General features: G+C 28.8%; 2 protein-coding genes across 2 annotated transcripts; both read right to left on the bottom strand.

Annotated features, from left to right (window-relative positions):
- Nucleotides 1–39: 39 nt before the first annotated feature.
- Nucleotides 40–883, bottom strand: LOC111685039 (ER membrane protein complex subunit 4). The gene is made up of 3 exons (XM_023447274.2): nucleotides 790–883; nucleotides 569–698; nucleotides 40–496 (listed from the first exon to the last, which is right to left on the bottom strand). The coding sequence occupies exons 1-3, from the start codon at nucleotides 843–845 to the stop codon at nucleotides 182–184; spliced, it is 501 nt and encodes a 166-aa protein (XP_023303042.1). The 5' UTR covers nucleotides 846–883; the 3' UTR covers nucleotides 40–181.
- A 3,494-nt stretch (nucleotides 884–4,377) lies between these two features.
- On the bottom strand, nucleotides 4,378–15,908 carry LOC111685029 (ADP-ribosylation factor 1). The gene is made up of 5 exons (XM_023447263.2): nucleotides 15,705–15,908; nucleotides 7,262–7,618; nucleotides 7,070–7,179; nucleotides 6,810–6,935; nucleotides 4,378–4,655 (listed from the first exon to the last, which is right to left on the bottom strand). Exons 2-5 carry the CDS (start codon nucleotides 7,407–7,409, stop codon nucleotides 4,491–4,493), a joined length of 549 nt encoding a protein of 182 aa, XP_023303031.1. The 5' UTR covers nucleotides 7,410–7,618; nucleotides 15,705–15,908; the 3' UTR covers nucleotides 4,378–4,490.
- Nucleotides 15,909–16,114: the final 206 nt, after the last annotated feature.

Genomic DNA, 16,114 nt, shown 5'->3' with positions numbered 1-16,114 from the left:
TCAACAAAAAACAAAAAAATAAGATTTTTTATAGAAATTTGTAATAAAATCCAGTTGATTTTGCTACTTAACTCTTTAAAATGAACAGATTTTTTTTTTTAATTTTTTATACTTTATTAAACAATACATAGGTCCTTTGATCTTTTAGAAATTTAAATGCTAAATAATTAATTTATAATATTCAAATAAATGACACACCACCACCATAGTATTCTAAACGCGTTTGTGGCTCCACAAATGCCAGCCAATCGGAGGCATGTGTGGGTAACAGACCCATACTATTACACTTATAAAGAGCCACTGCCACATTAGCTAAATTGCCTAAGAAATATACCAGCCTCTGGCCGGTACCCTGAGCACCTTCGGCCATTTTAGAGGTGACTTGTGTGGAGAACATGGCTTTAATGGGTCGTATCAACATCATGCCAATCATCATAATGGGAAATATAGATATGGTATTGCCGGACATGTACATAATAAATAAATTCATGGGTATCTTTATTTAGGAGAAAAAAAGAAAAATATTAAAATTATTTGTAAATTTATCAAAAATAAACAAAAAACTAACCTGTTTTAGGGGACCCAAAGCTAAGTCCCATGATTTCTTTATAACCAATCTTTGATCTCTAACAATTTCTGTTTGATTGACCAAAGCATTAGCATTATAACCGGGAGGTGCGGGTAAATCATTTGATTTGCTAGTTTAATTAATTAAAATTACCAAAATATACAAATAATTGTTTTTAGTTTCTGCTTGTAGTTGTTGTGGTGCATGCAATCTTAACTTACTTGGTATTAAAGTCCATAGACCATTTACTTTTCTTATTGGCTTGTTTAGCTGACATTTTTAGTATCTTTTCAGTAATATTTTTGAATAATTTATTAATTAAACCTAATATATTTTAGTTTTTTTCCTTTTGGTAATAATACACGCACTGCCAGTGAAAAAAAAAACATACATAGAAAACTCACCACGATAATGTCATCAGATGACAAGTGTAAATAAATGTGTCAATGGGGAGTATGTTCAGTGTTTGAGAAAACAATACAGCGGTTGATTTTAGTTTTTGTGTTTTATTGTAAATATTACCGTTGTTATTGTTAAAAATTATCAAATACCTTGTGGTATTTTTCTGTTTTTGAAATAATTATATATTTTTTTAATTTTTTTATCTCTTTTTTGGTTATAGATATAATATAAAGATTAAGGCTCTTCAAGACTTCCTGGTGAAGTCGATAGTCTGCTGTTTCGCAGCAGAATTTATAACTCGAACCTTTTAGAGCATTTTGTTGGCTCATTATTCAGTTATCGAAATTTGCTTAATAAAGCTTAAAGGTGTGCCTCCCTTACTATTGCTGGTGTCATTAGTAGTGGTCCACAAATGGCCTTGAAAACCGTTCTATGGCTGTCACTTATAAAACATTTTGTAGCCATTCTACAAATCTTCGGTCTGTGATCAAATCACCTTGTGGAATTACAGATTATGATATTAAGACTCTAGACTTCTGGTAAATACCTCTAATAGAGCTTCCAATTAGGGACGATTGGCTTGTATCCATAGACTGAGGGTGCACAGTTTTTACTGACATCCTCCCTAATGAATATAGACCAAGTAGAGATCTGGAAAGCGGTGGTTCTGATACGGCATCGAATCAATCCAAATAATCGCCTTTTGCTCCATCCCGATCTTAGAACTTCTTTTGCATTCTTCGACAGGTTTTCTTCCGTATCTGTTATGGGCGGTGAGCGACCTCTAAGTACGACACTCATGTGGCATCTTGCGATCGCGGAATTTATTACGTCTCTAGGAAAGTCGTTCAAGGCTGCCGTATACGAGGACTAATTCAGTGGATCCTGTACATATCTGTATGTTTTCCTCGTATATACGAATATCCTTCCTGACATGCCTCAGCGGAACATGTTTAAGTTAGTATGACTCCTCTGATGATATCGCAGGAGGAAGTGTTTAGTCAACATGACGTTGTGCTCTTTGACTGGGAAAACCTTTATTTCATCGTGCAGATAATGTTCGAGGTAATTTATGTAGGCAGTCCCTTACAGCTTTGAATGTTTTTCCACTGGGTATCACTGAGCGAAGGTGATCACACTCAAGCAGCATAATTAACTATTGATCCACCAATCATTTTATATGTGGCTAACAAGATTTCATTATGTGAGTCAATAAAGAGGCTATCAAATGTAACCCCCAAGAGTTTTATGTGATGCACTGTCGGAATTTGGACTCCATTGACCACGATGACAACGGATTAGGTTTACTTCCATCGTCCAGGTGGTAAATAGTGTTGTTGACGACTTCGCTGATAATAATTGCAGGTTATGCGCAGAAGAACTGATAATTTATATGGAGACTACCTTTTGGTCATCACTCTCTATGAAGAGAATCACAATGTCCATTATATGCATGTTTTTATGGAGCATAAACATTCTTTAACTAACCTAGCCTTACTATTTGAAATGTATAACAAATTCTTTGTTTTCCAAAGGGCAGGTTTCTTACTGCTTAGTTAAACTAGGCTTAACTTGCTGTTAGATTAAACTCAAAACAAATTTGGGCGGACTTTAACCGATGATTGTGTTTTTTAGTTTTAGATTTAAGCTCAGTTAACTCTGTTAGTATTGCCAAGTTTTCACTCAAAAACATAAACAATGAACAGGTGTTTTTTGCAAACAATACTTTTGTAAAATGAAAAATTTTAGAAAAAATTTTAAATAAACATCTGAAAACCAGCTTTAAGGGCGGGTTTCTTACTCCTCAGTTAAACTAGGCTTAACTTGCTGTTAAATTAAACTCGGAACAAATTTAGGCGGACTTTAACCGATGAATGTGTTTTTCAGTTTTAGATTTAAGCTCAGTTAACTTTGTTAGTATTGCCAACTTTTCACTCAAAAACATAAACTATGAACAGCTGTTTTTTTGCAAACAATAATTTTGCAAAATGGAAAATTTTGGAAAAATTTTAAATAAACATTTAAAATATTAAGTTTTTGTTCTTCTGAAATCATTGTTTTATTGTTTTTGTTAATTGTGTTTTCTCACTTATAAGTTGAGTTTAATTGGTCAATTACACTCAGTTAAGATAATAAGGGCAGGTTTCTTGCTACTCAGTTAAACTAGATATAACTGGCTGTTAGATTAAGTTTGGAACAAATTGCGGAATGGAATTGCTTCTTCTATTTCTTACGATTCAGTTTTTTGTTGGAATTTTTCGATCGTTGCGTAACTGAAAAACACAAAACATTTATTAAACTAGGTTTAAACAAAGAATGTAGATTATTTTTATATGAAAAACCCGTCCTAAATATGGCAAAACTAAACAACGACAAAATAACAAAATTTCGAAGTAATTTTTTTTTATTACACAGTTTTTTATTTAAATTTAATTTTTCTTTTTTTTATTTTTAATTATATTTAAATATAAAGTATGTGTTGTAGTAGTTGGTTGGTTGTAGAATGTTGTTTGATGTTATTTGTTTTGTTTATATTATTACTTGTTGTTTGTTTTTCTTTCGTTTTTGTTGTTGTTGATGGTAGCAAATAAAAAATTATTGTTTGTTATAGTTTTGTGGCGAATTGTGAAAAGTGAAAAAGAAAAAAAAAAAACAATAATAATAATTAACCAATAGTTAAATATTTATTGGACATGGACACAAACCATATATAAAATGTGAAACAGTGAAAAGAAAACAAAAACAAAATATTAGCAAGAAGCACAAACATTAGTGTAAATGAAGTTTTAAAGAAAAATAAAAGACAAGAAACATAATTAAATATTTTTTTTAAGAAATTATTTTAAAAATATAGGTATGTATATTTAAATTAAAAAAAAATTAAATATAGTTTATAAAATTATACTTAGAAAAGTGTGGGTTGTTTTTTTCTTTAATTCCGTATTTTTTTGTTATAGTTATATGGATTTGTTACTTTAATTTATAATATTTTAACATACAATTCTTTTTTTTTAATTTTGTTGTTGTAATTATATTAATTTATTAAAAAGATGACGGTTTTGTTTATGTTTTTTTCATTTGTCTTCTTTTCTTGTGGTTGTTGTTGTTGTTTTAGCCTAAAAATAGAAAGAGTTTTTTGTTGTTGTTTAAGCTTACTTTTGTTTTTTTTACAACTGTCTTAATAAAGTATTCAGAGAATTTGTTGTTGTTATTTTTAAAAAGTTTCTCTACTAATTTTTTTATAGAAATGTGTTTTTTTGCTTGTTTTTTTGTTGTTGGTTTGGTTTTTTATTTTTTATTAACTTTATTTTATTTTCTGGGTTTTTCTTTATTATATTTTAAATCAAAATTATTTCTTATGTTTTGTATGTTATAATTTGAATTATTATTATTATTTGTTGTTGTTGTTGAATTTTTCATCTTTTTCATTATTTATTTTAAATTTATTTTACTGCTGCGGATGCTAAGTTAAAGAAAATATACGACGACGACGAGAAGTGTTTTTTTTTTGTTTGTTTATTTAGCGATTAGCATTCTTAAGTTGATTGGACAACCAATCGAGACCCTCATAGAGACCATCGCCGCTGGTTGCACACGTCGCTTGTATATACCAATTGCGGTTTCTTAGTGAGTGAAGACCGAGTTTGTCAGTGATTTCGGCTGCATTCATTGCATTTGGCAGATCCTAAAAGAAAAAATAAGGAAATTTAAATTACATAAATGTTGAAAATAATATAAAAAGGTTAAAACTTTACTATTATTAATTGTTTTTAATATAATTATTGTTTTAAACGTTTATTTTATTCTTTTTAAATTTGTTCATTTTATAAAGTAATGTTTGCAAAAAACAGCTGTTCATTGTTTGTCTTTCACTAAAAAGTTGGCAATACTAACAAAGTGAACGGATCCTATATTCATAACTCTAAAACACAATAATCGTTTAAAGTCCACCTAAATTTGTTTCTTGTTTTATTTATTATTGTTTTAAATGTTTATTAAACATTTTTCCCAAAAATTTTTATTTTACAAAAGTATTATTTGCAAAAAACAGCTGTTCATTGTTTATGTTTTTGAGTGAAAAGTTGGCAATATAACAGAGTTAAGAGATCTTAAATCCATAACTGAAAAACACAATTATCGATTAAAATCCACCTAAATTTGTTTCGAGTTTAATCTAACAGCAAGTTTAACCTAATTTAACTGATTAGTAAGAAACCCGCACTTAAAAACACAATCATTGTTTAAAGTCCGCCTAAGTCTGTTCCGAGTTTAATCTAAGAAGCAAGTTAAACCTAGTTTAACTGAGTAGAAAAAAACCCCGTCCTTAGTTATGTTTTAATAAAAAGAAACCTAAAGAAATCTGCTTAACATAATACAAATATAAAATAGATTATTATAAGAAAAAGACCCGTTATTCAAGTAAATTAATATATAAAAAATTTAAATTTGAACTTTATGCTTTCTTTTGTTATACAGTTGTTTTTATATTTTTGTTGTTGTTGTTGTCAATGAACAAATTAAAACAAATTAATACAAAAAACATGTTACTATAGGGAAATTAATAGAAATTAGTTTGCTTCGCTTATCTTACATAAAAAAAACGTTATCAATAATATGGAAGTCGAAAAAATAAAGCCAAAAGCGATAAAATAGAAATAATGTACATACTACTATTTAAGAACACATAATTTTAGAGATAAAAACAAGTAAATTAAAGTAGAATACTATGTAGGGCAAAGAATATCATAAGGAGAAAAAGAGAAAACTGTTAAAGGTTAACTAAAGGACCAGTCTGAAGTTTAGACTAGTCTGCAGTCTATAGTGTAGACCATAATTTAATCTAGTCTTGTCTCTATTCTGGTATATAATGTATTTTATACTGTAGTCCATAGTGGTTTTTATATACAAGTCTGTGGTCTAGTCTACAGTTTAAACTATAGCCTATAATGTAGTCTATAGTTTAGTCTATAGTCTAGTCTATGGTGTAGCCTATAGTCTAAACTATAATCTGGTCCATAGTTTAGTCTATCATGTAGTATTTAATCTAGTTTATAATATAAACTATAATTTAGTTTTTAATCTTGTCTATAGTCTAGTGCATAATGAAATCTTTAGTCTAAGATGTAGTCTAATCTATAGTCCAGTCTTTAGTTTAGCCTGTAGACTAGTCTATAGTCTAATCTTTGGTAAAGGGTATACTCTAGTCTATATTCTTATCTACATTCTAGTCTAGTCTATACTCTAGTCTATACAGAGATTAGAAGTCTATAGCCTAGTCTATAGATTAGTCCATTGTTTAGTCTATATTGAAGTCTATTCAATAATGTAATTAAAAGCGTAGTCTATAGTAAAATTTAGTCTAGTTCATTGTCTAGTCTATTCTGTAGTTTATTCAATAATGTAGTCAATGGCATACTCTGTAGTCTACAGTCTAGTCTAAAGTCTAGTATATAATCTAGTCTATACTCTTGTCTATAGCTTAGTCTAGTATAAAGTGTAGTCTATAGTCTAAAGTCTGCTCTATAGTCTAGTCTATAGTCTATTCTATAGCCTAGTCTATAGCTAAGTCAATAGCATAGTCTTTAGTCTTCAGTCTAGTCTAAAGTCTAGTATATAGCCTAGTCTATAGTGTAGTCTATAGTTTAGTCTATAGTCTAGTCTATACTCTAGTTTATGGTCTAGTCCATAGTTTGGTATACAGTTCGATTTATAGTCTCATTTAAAATGGAGTCTATTGTGTAGTCTTTAGTTCATTGTTTATCTTGCATAAGAGATTAAGAAATATATAGCATTCCTAGCATTATATTAAAGAAATCAATAGTGTTCCCTTTCAACTAACCTGTTTGTTAGCAAATATAAGTAGAACAGCATCTCTGAGCTCATCTTCAGCCAACATACGCATCAGTTCTTCTCTCGCTTCACCAATACGTTCTCTGTCATTGCTGTCAACGACGAAAATGAGACCCTAAAAAAATTTAAAAGAAAAATAAACAAATAAATAAGCAATACATAATATTAATTTTTTTTAATAAAGTTTAAAGTTTAAAAAAAAACCATTAAAATTTATTTAACAAAAAAGTTTTTTTTTTAAATACTTACTTGTGTATTTTGGAAGTAATGCCTCCACAATGGACGAATTTTGTCTTGACCGCCCACATCCCACACTGTAAAGCTAATATTCTTGTATTCTACAGTCTCGACGTTGAAACCTAAAAAAAGATAAAACAAATTATTATATTTTTGCAACAAAACTAATAAAACTATTGTATATCCCTTATTGCATTTACTCACCAATGGTAGGTATCGTTGTTACAATTTCGCCTAATTTAAGTTTGTACAAAATTGTGGTTTTACCAGCAGCATCTAAACCGACCATCAATATTCTCATTTCCTTTTTGCCAAAAAGACCTTTGAATAAATTTGCAAAAACATTCCCCATATTTGCGTCTGCTGTTGTTCTTGTTCTCTTACTGTTGTCGAAATGTAAATGTAGTGTTTTCTTCTTATTTGTTATTTATACAAAAAAAGTTAAACTTTTTTATTGGAATTATTATTTTTATTAATTTTCAAGTGTGTTAATTCAAATTACCAAAGGGAGAGTATATTTGTTTTATTCGGTAATTTGAGCTCTACCCGATTTTTGTTTATCTGAAATATAAAAAAAGAAATTAATATGAATTAAAACATATTTGATACATATTTGAAAATTTTCTTAAAAGTTATTGAAAATTTCTTAAGTTAAAAATAAAAAAATGGAAATTGTCCTAATTATTTCAAGAAAACTTTAGTTGGGTTTATGTTTTAACTATATTTTAATCAAAAGACTGGTTTGTACTCTAGTATGTACTCAAAGTCAGTAATTAGTCTGAGTTTATTTTATAGTCTACAGTCTAGTATAGTTTGATGTCTTTAGTCGAGTCTACAGTCTAGTCTAGAGTATAGTGTTGTAGAGTCTATAGTCTACTCTATAGAGTTTGTAGTCTAGTCTATAATCAAGTCTGTAGTCAAGTCTATAGTCAAGTCTATAGTAAAGTCTGTAGTTTAGTATATACTCTAGTCTATAGCGTAGTATATAGTCTAGTATAGTCCATAGTCTATCCTATAGTCTAGTTTTTTTTAAATTTTATTTATAATCTACAGTCTAGTCTTGTCTATACTACAGTCTAGTATAGTTTTATGTCTAGATTAGTCTTTATTCGAGTCTACAGTCTAGTCGAGAGTATAGTGAACAGTCTAGTCTAGTTTGATGTCTAGATTAGTCTTTAGTAGAGTCTATACTCTACTCTATATGACGAGTTTGTAGTCTAGATTATACTCTAGTCTATAGCGTAGTATATAGTCTAGTATAGTCCATAGTCTATTCTATAGTCTAGTCTTTTTAAAGTTTATTTTATAATCCTAGCCTGTGGATGTTGTCTATACTTTAATCAACAGTTTTGTTTATAGTCTAGTCTACAGTCTAGTATAGTTTGATGTCTAGATCTAGGTCTTTATTCGAGTCTACAGTCTAGTCGTGAGTAGAGTGTACAGTTAGATGTCTAGATTAGTCTTTAGTAGAGTCTATAGTCTACTATATAGACGAGTTTAGTAGAGTCTATGGCCTACTCTATTGACGAGTTTAGTAGGGTCTATAGCCTACTCTATAGACCAGTTTGTAGTCTAGTCTATAGCGTAGTGTAGTATATAGTATAGTCTATCCTATAGTCTAGTCTTTTTAGTTAAGTTAGTTAGTTTAGTTTAAAAGGGCTGTATATCAATGTATACATCCACTCGGAGACCCAAAGGTCCATTGTGAATCCCTTTAATAAAGAACAAGGAGAAAACAAAAGACAGAAGAGAAGATAGATGAGAAGAGTGAAATTTTCCCTTCAAAAAGGAAGTGGTCATGGAAGGGAAATCCTTAATTGTTTGTTATCTGAAAATCCAAAAAATTCCCTTGATTAAGCCCATATTTTCGCCTAGGTTGCACCCTGCTACATCTCCTAGTTCATCGTGGAATCCTTTACCTAGCCATTTTAGTCTCAGACTCTGTAATCTGGAACAGTGGCATAAAATGTGCTCTACTGTCTCCATTTTCGCCTAGGTTGCACCCTGCTACATCTCCTAGTTCATCGTGGAATCCTTTACCTAGCCATTTTAGTCTCAGACTCTGTAATCTGGAACAGTGGCATAAAATATGCTCTACTGTCTCCATTTCCTCTTCGTCATCACACAACCTCCAATAATCCTGTGAGTTACCGACCCCATTAGACTTAAAGGCTCCAATTTAGCAGTGTCCGGTTATTAGCCCTACTAAAATCCTTATACTTTTCCTGTCCAGTCCTAATAGCATTCTGGTTGCTTTTGGACTTAACTTCGGCCATAGTATCCTAGAAACCCTACAATCCAGTCTACTGTACCAGGATTGGTTGGTGGAGTTTTTGAAATATTCGCAAAATTAGCCTATAGTAATGACAAATGGAGAGGTTTTACCGAACGACCCTTCTGTATGGTGTATAGTCTTTCCTATAGTTTAGATTTGTCTTTAGTCGGATTGTAGTCTAGTCTATAATCTTGTCTGTAGTCTTGTCTATACTCCAGTCTAAAGAGTAGTATATAGTCTAGTTTATAGTCTACTAAAGTCCATAGTCTAGTCTTTAGTATAGTGTATAGTCTTTCCTATAGACTATAGTTTAGTAGAGTCTAAAATCGAATTTATTTTAGAGTCTTATCTATATTATAGTGTATGATCTAGAGAATAGTCTATTCTAGTATCTAGTTTATTGTCTTGTCTATACTCCAGTCTAAAGCGTAGTATATAGTCTAGTTTATAATCTACTAAAGTCCATTGTCTAGTCTTTAGTATAGTGTATAGTCTTTCCTATATACTATAGTTTAGTAGCGTCTAAAATCGAATTTATTTTAGAGTCTTATCTATATTATAGTGTATGATCTAGAGAATAGTCTATTCTAGTATCTAGTTTATTGTCTTGTCTATACTCCAGTCTAAAGCGTAGTATATAGTCTAGTTTATGATCTACTAAAGTCCATAGTCTAGTCTTTAGTCTATAGTAGAGTGTATAGTCTTTCTTATAGACTATAGTTTAGTGGAGTCTAAAATCGAATTTATTTTAGAGTCTTATCTATATTATAGTGGATGATGTAGTGAATTTTCTGTTCTAGTATCTAGTTTATTTAATTTTTCTATTTTTTCTTTATGTTTAACAACTTTTTAAAATAAAGTGACGACAAAAAATACAACCAGACATTAAGATAAGTGGAGGGGTTTGTAGAATAACTATGCCTTAATTGTAAGAAATTCCTACATCCCTCTATATTTATTGAATATTACGTTTTTTTCATACAAATTTCCTAAACTATAATATTTACACATATTCACAAACATTCTTTGGCATTTTAAATAGGCCACAAATATTTAAAGATTATTTTTCATTTACTATAAACATAGAAGAAGAAAATAAAAATAGGCTACAAAAACTTAAAGCTAGATACAAAATGATGCTAAAATATACATTTTTTTTGGGTTTGTAAAGAAAAACCCGTAAACACATATTGTTTAAAGAAGCCGGAGAAAAAAAGCAGAGTAATTCATAAATAAAATTGTGTCATATATATGTATACAAAATAAAAGAACACAAAGTATTGTGCCAAACATATGTAAGTAAAAAAAGTTAGGGGAAATTCATTACTATGCTTTAAACGATAAAAAAACAACAAACATTACAACAACATAATATTGTATGATAAGGTTTAGCTTTAACTAAATAGCACAGATTTTATTCAGTGTTGTTGTTGTTGCTGTGGTGAGAGCTTTGACAAAAATGATTCATAGAAGAGAATAGAGCAACAACAAAAACATTATTAATAAATTTATGATGTTTGTATATTCTACTACTTTCTATAAAGTTTTGTGAATATATTATCTTTAGAAAAGAAAAAAAAAAAAAAACGGAACTGTATTAGAGTTTAAACAAAAGAATTTAATAAAAGCATTCAATAAGTTATATAGAAGAAAGATGTTAGTTAATTAACATTTCTTTAAGGGAAATTAAAATTTTTATGAAATTACTTTTTATTTATCTAAATATCAATCTATCTATCCAGCTATCTATCTTCCCATCTATCTATCTATCTATCTATCTATCTATCCAGCTATCTATCTTCCCATCTATCTATCTATCTATCTATCTATCTATCTATCTATCTATCTATCTATCTATCTATCTATCTATCTACCTACCTATTTATCTATCTATCTATCTATCTATCTATCTATCTATCTATCAATCTATCTATATATCTATCTATCTATCTATCTATCTATCTATCTATCTATCTATCTATCTATCTATCTATCTATCTATCTATCTATCCAGCTATCTATCCAGCTATCTATCCAGCCATCTATCCAGCTATCTATCCAGCTATCTATCTATCTATCTATCTATCTATCTATCTATCTATCTATGTATCTGTCTATCTATCTATCTATTTATCTATCTATCTATCTATCTATCTATCTATCTATCTATCTTACTTACTACCCATTTTTTTACCCACCTACTACAATTCATTTATATATCCACTATTTTTGTAATTTCTCAAACAATTTCTTTACAAAAAAGTTTTGACAATTTAGGGCGAGTTTTTCATATGAAGATAATCTACATTCTTTGTTTAACTGAGTGTTATTGGCCAATTAAACTTAAGTTATAAGTGAGAAAACACAATTAACAAAAACAATGATTTCGGAAGAACAAAAACTTGAATATTTTAAGTAAATTGCAATTTTCTTATTAGTTTTATTTATTACTGTTTTAAATGTTTATTTAACATTTTTTTTCCAAAAATTTTCATTTTCCAAAAGTATTATTTGCAAAAAACAGCTGTTCATTGTTTATATTTTTGAGTGAAAAGTTGGCAATACTAACAAAGTTAACTGAGCTTAAATCTAAAACTGAAAAACACAATCATGGTTTAAAATTCGCCTAAATTTGTTCCCGGGTTTTATCTAACAGCAAGTTAAACCTAGTTTAACTGAGTAGTAAGAAACCCTCCCTTATTTACTTAAATAATAACTTCTCGTTGTTTATTTTTTTTTTTTCTTAATTCACAGTAACCATATGTCAGAGTTGGTCTTGGACAAACACAAATTAATTGTATTTATTTAGTATGACAATGATCAGTAGTCATTATACTTTTAGTTGGTTTAATAAAGCTTTCTGTAACAAAACTTTAATTGTACAAGTACAAGTGTATAAAGTATGATGCTGATGATAAATATTAATGTTCCTTTCAATATAAATGACTTGTGCGTTAAAAAAACTTGGATTTTTAACATAAGGCTTTTTTGTTATACACAGTCTATAGTAATACTATACAAATATGATGTGTGTATTTATATATAAGTCCATTTTTATAATTAAACATTTGTTTAGAAAAAAATGCTAAATTTTGCAACCACCCACCCAAAAATGAAAATATATGAAAACTATAAAATATGCTTATGGAAAAAAATGAAAATAATTAAGATGCATTAAGTCATAAAAGCAAAAAAAAAAAAAAATAAAAATTTAACAATTTTCGGTTTTAATATAAGAAAAGGTTTAATTTTTCATAAACTTTTCAAGAGCAAGGTCTAGTCTAGTAAATAGATTTACTTTTGTTTGTTTTCGATTTCAAAAAAAAGTATAGTTTTTAACGCAATTGCATTTATGCTTTTTGTTACTATGCTCCAATAATTCTTAGTTTTTGAAAACGAAAAAAAAGAAGTAATAAAATGATAATAAAAACTAAATTACTTTGCAAACTTAAACAATTGTATTAAAGAGTATGTTTAATGAATAAGCCATTGATGTTGATGTTTTTTAGAGGGTGTTCAATTATAATATGTTATTTTATAGTTACAAATTAAATTTTACAGAATAAATATTGAAAGCAATAGGTTTTAGAACATATCTACATTAACCACATTCTTTAAAAACAAAAGACAAGTTTAAAGTCCAAACGTTCTACATCTCTAAAAGACATTCTCTTAAATAAACTTGTTTTTTGAAACGTACTCTTCTGAACAAAACTGTTTTTGAAAAACATTATTATAAAGAGAACTGTATCTAAGTAATTGATCTAAAAATCTATGAAAGACACTCTTCTAAAGAAAACTGGCTTTAAAACTTAGTATCTGACAATTATTATGAATAGTTAGTTATCAAATCGAATCCGAAGAAATACATCTAGGTCTCTAACGGGCCTGTTGTGCGCTCCTTAACCAGTGTCTCAGGTGGCAAAAGAAACCCACCACCTCCGGTCTATCAGACTAGAACACTAACCTATCGGAGGTCATATTTATGAATAACAATATATGTTTAACAATACATCTCTGAAAGACACTCTTCTAAAGAAAACTGCCTCTGAAACTTAGCATCTGACAATTATTATGAATAGTTAGTTAGTTAGTTAGTTTGAAAGGAGGATATATATACATGAAATCCGAAGAAATACATATAGGTCTCTATCGTCCCTGTTGTGCGCTCCTTAACCAGTGTCTCAAGTGGCAAACGAACCCACCACCTCCGGTCTACCAGACTAGAACACTAACTACTAACCTATCGGAGGCCATATTTATGATTTAGTTAGTTAGTTTGAATGTATATACATCAAATCCGAAGAAATACATCTAGGTCTCTAACGGGCCTGTTGTGCGCTCCTTAACCAGTATCTCAGGTGGCAAACGAACCCACCACCTCCGGTCTACCAGACTAGAACACTAAACACTAACCTACCGAAGGCCACATTTATGATTAACAAATAAAATATCTTTAAAATTAATGTTTAATAACTTTGTCCATATGTTGTAATAAAGTAAATTACAAACTAGTGAAATTGGGGACACTAAAAGTAGCTAATTACCTATAACAACTTTAAGTTCAACAAACTACAGAAAACTGGCGCCTAAAAATGCTAAAAGTTTAAATATCCATCTTGTTACCCAAAGAAAATAATAGACTATGAACTCCAAAGCAAAATTGGAAAACAAAATGACAGATTAATTAATGTTTGATAAGATTATTGATTTTATTTAGCTCTTGTAGGAAGGGTGATCGGAGTACAAACAAATAATAATTTAAAATTTTCTTAAATAAAAGGAAAAAATAACAATTGAATAGATGAGATGTAAAAGGAAAAAAAACAAAATAAACAGATTTAATAAGATAATATCTAAAAAGAAAAGATAATGAATGACGTTAAATATTATAAAAAAAAAAAAATTAACAGAGAGTATATTGACAAGCAGGATGAAGGGTATAGACAAGAGTAAAAAGGGAGAGAGAAGTAATCGAAAAGGGGGTTATTAATAGCAGTAGTGAAATGTGTTTAAGTGAGTCAGCAGCAGTTTAAAAAGAAATAAATAAAAATGATTAATACTTTTAATTTTTAAAACTAAGACCTTTTAAAAAATTACTAGATTTTTTTAAGAAGCACTGTTTTTTTATAAAATTTTTTGTTGCTTGCGTAGCTTGTCTAAAAAAATACTCAACATAGACGACGCCGCCACCTTAATTTAATTGAAACTTTTTTATTTGTTACTTTTCGTAATAATTAATTATTTTAAGTTTTTTTTTTAACATTACCACTGGTTTTATTTGTTCTACACTTTAAAATAAAAAAATAACAATTTTCTCTTAATTTAAAGTAAAATTTTTCACTTTTTTTTGCCAACAGCACCACCCTACGTCACACGAATACGAAAAAGAAACTTTACTTAAAAGTGTGGTGAGAAAAATTAGTAAAACGGAGATTTATGACAATACACCAGCAACAACAACAAAGTTACTAAGAAAATTTATAATTCACCACAATTATGATGATGATGACGGCGACGTAATTTTTTTCCACTCTTTTTAGCAATTATAAATTCCACATAAAAGTCCTGTTTTATGCAAATTTACTATTTTGTTAACACTTGTTTTATTTTTATTACTTCAAAAACTTTATCAAAAAGAAAAAAATTGCTTTTGTTAAAAATAAAACACCAAAAATTGCTGGACAACTATCTTCAATATCAATAAACGCCTTTTTTTATAGGCAAATTTTAATTCTTTTAAATTTTACTTAAATATTTAATAGAATATATTATGTTTTAATTTTATATTAAATAAATTATTACTTTTTTCTTGTTAAATAAACTAATTTTCACAATTTTTTCTCCAATATTAACTTTTTCTTTCTGCTATCAGGAAACAATGGTGAGAATAAATGACGACAACGAATAGAAAGAAAAAAAAAACGAATGCATCAATAAACAGAGATGCCAGCTTATATGAAATTATAAAACAAAAGAAACCTTTTTTTGCTAATACCAAAAAAATATTTAAAAAAATAAATAATTAAAGAAAATTCTATATAATTAACAAAAATTAATATATATAACATTAAAAAAATAACACAGCTGAAATAAACAAAACATTTGATTTAATTCCCAAACAATATGGCAACATTTTACTTTCATACAACACTGCAAAAGTTATTTGCTTATTCCCCCCACCAATGAAAAGAGAAAACAATAGTGTAGTCTTAGAAAAAAAAAGAAAAAGCAAGTAATGTAAATTCACCACATGCCGTCAATTGCTATACAAATCCATTCAATACAAAAAAAATATATTTGCCATGTTTTCTAAAATATTAACACTTTCTAACTAAAAAACTATAAAGAACAATAAATTTTTATACGCACCAATTATTTATGAAAAAATTTACACAAATTTGTGCAGAATAATTGTGAAAAACTGCTGGAAATTAATTAAAAACGGGAGAGCAATGTTTTAACTTGTACAATGGAAAAAATTAGCAAACCGACAATGACAAAAGAACATCATTGCACACACATAGATACAAAATCAGACATTACTTGCAAAAACTAAAGGAGTAAAAGAGACAACTAGCTGGATGCTAATTAGAAACTTTAACAAGAAAAAGCTGCCACGTCGTACTTCAATAGTTAAGGTGAAAATGTAACAACTATATGTATACACCGTATTAAGTGCTACCAGATGTCTTGTAAACACACACCGGTTTATTGTTGTTCAAAGAGGTGAATTTAAAAGAAAAAAATAAATATGGCGTCTTTTGCTACAAATTCTTTTT

Source organism: Lucilia cuprina, chromosome 5 (assembly GCF_022045245.1).
Source record: "Lucilia cuprina isolate Lc7/37 chromosome 5, ASM2204524v1, whole genome shotgun sequence".
Lineage (NCBI taxonomy): Eukaryota > Metazoa > Arthropoda > Insecta > Diptera > Calliphoridae > Lucilia > Lucilia cuprina.
Note: the sequence above shows the minus strand (reverse complement) of the source record. Positions and strands in the feature narration are given on the sequence as shown.

Bases quoted from the DNA above. Each gene is read 5' to 3' on its own strand.
- LOC111685039 (XM_023447274.2), bottom strand. From the start codon at position 845: ATGTCAGCTAAACAAGCCAATAAGAAAAGTAAATGGTCTATGGACTTT. The intron at 699-789 runs GTAAGTTAAGAT...TAATTAAACTAG, and splicing joins TCTATGGACTTTAATACCAA to CAAATCAAATGATTTACCCG. The intron at 497-568 runs GTTAGTTTTTTG...TCCTAAATAAAG, and splicing joins CTTTGGGTCCCCTAAAACAG to ATACCCATGAATTTATTTAT.
- LOC111685029 (XM_023447263.2), bottom strand. From the start codon at position 7,409: ATGGGGAATGTTTTTGCAAATTTATTCAAAGGTCTTTTTGGCAAAAAG. The intron at 7,180-7,261 runs GTGAGTAAATGC...ATCTTTTTTTAG, and splicing joins AACAACGATACCTACCATTG to GTTTCAACGTCGAGACTGTA. The intron at 6,936-7,069 runs GTAAGTATTTAA...AAATTTTTTTAG, and splicing joins ATTACTTCCAAAATACACAA to GGTCTCATTTTCGTCGTTGA.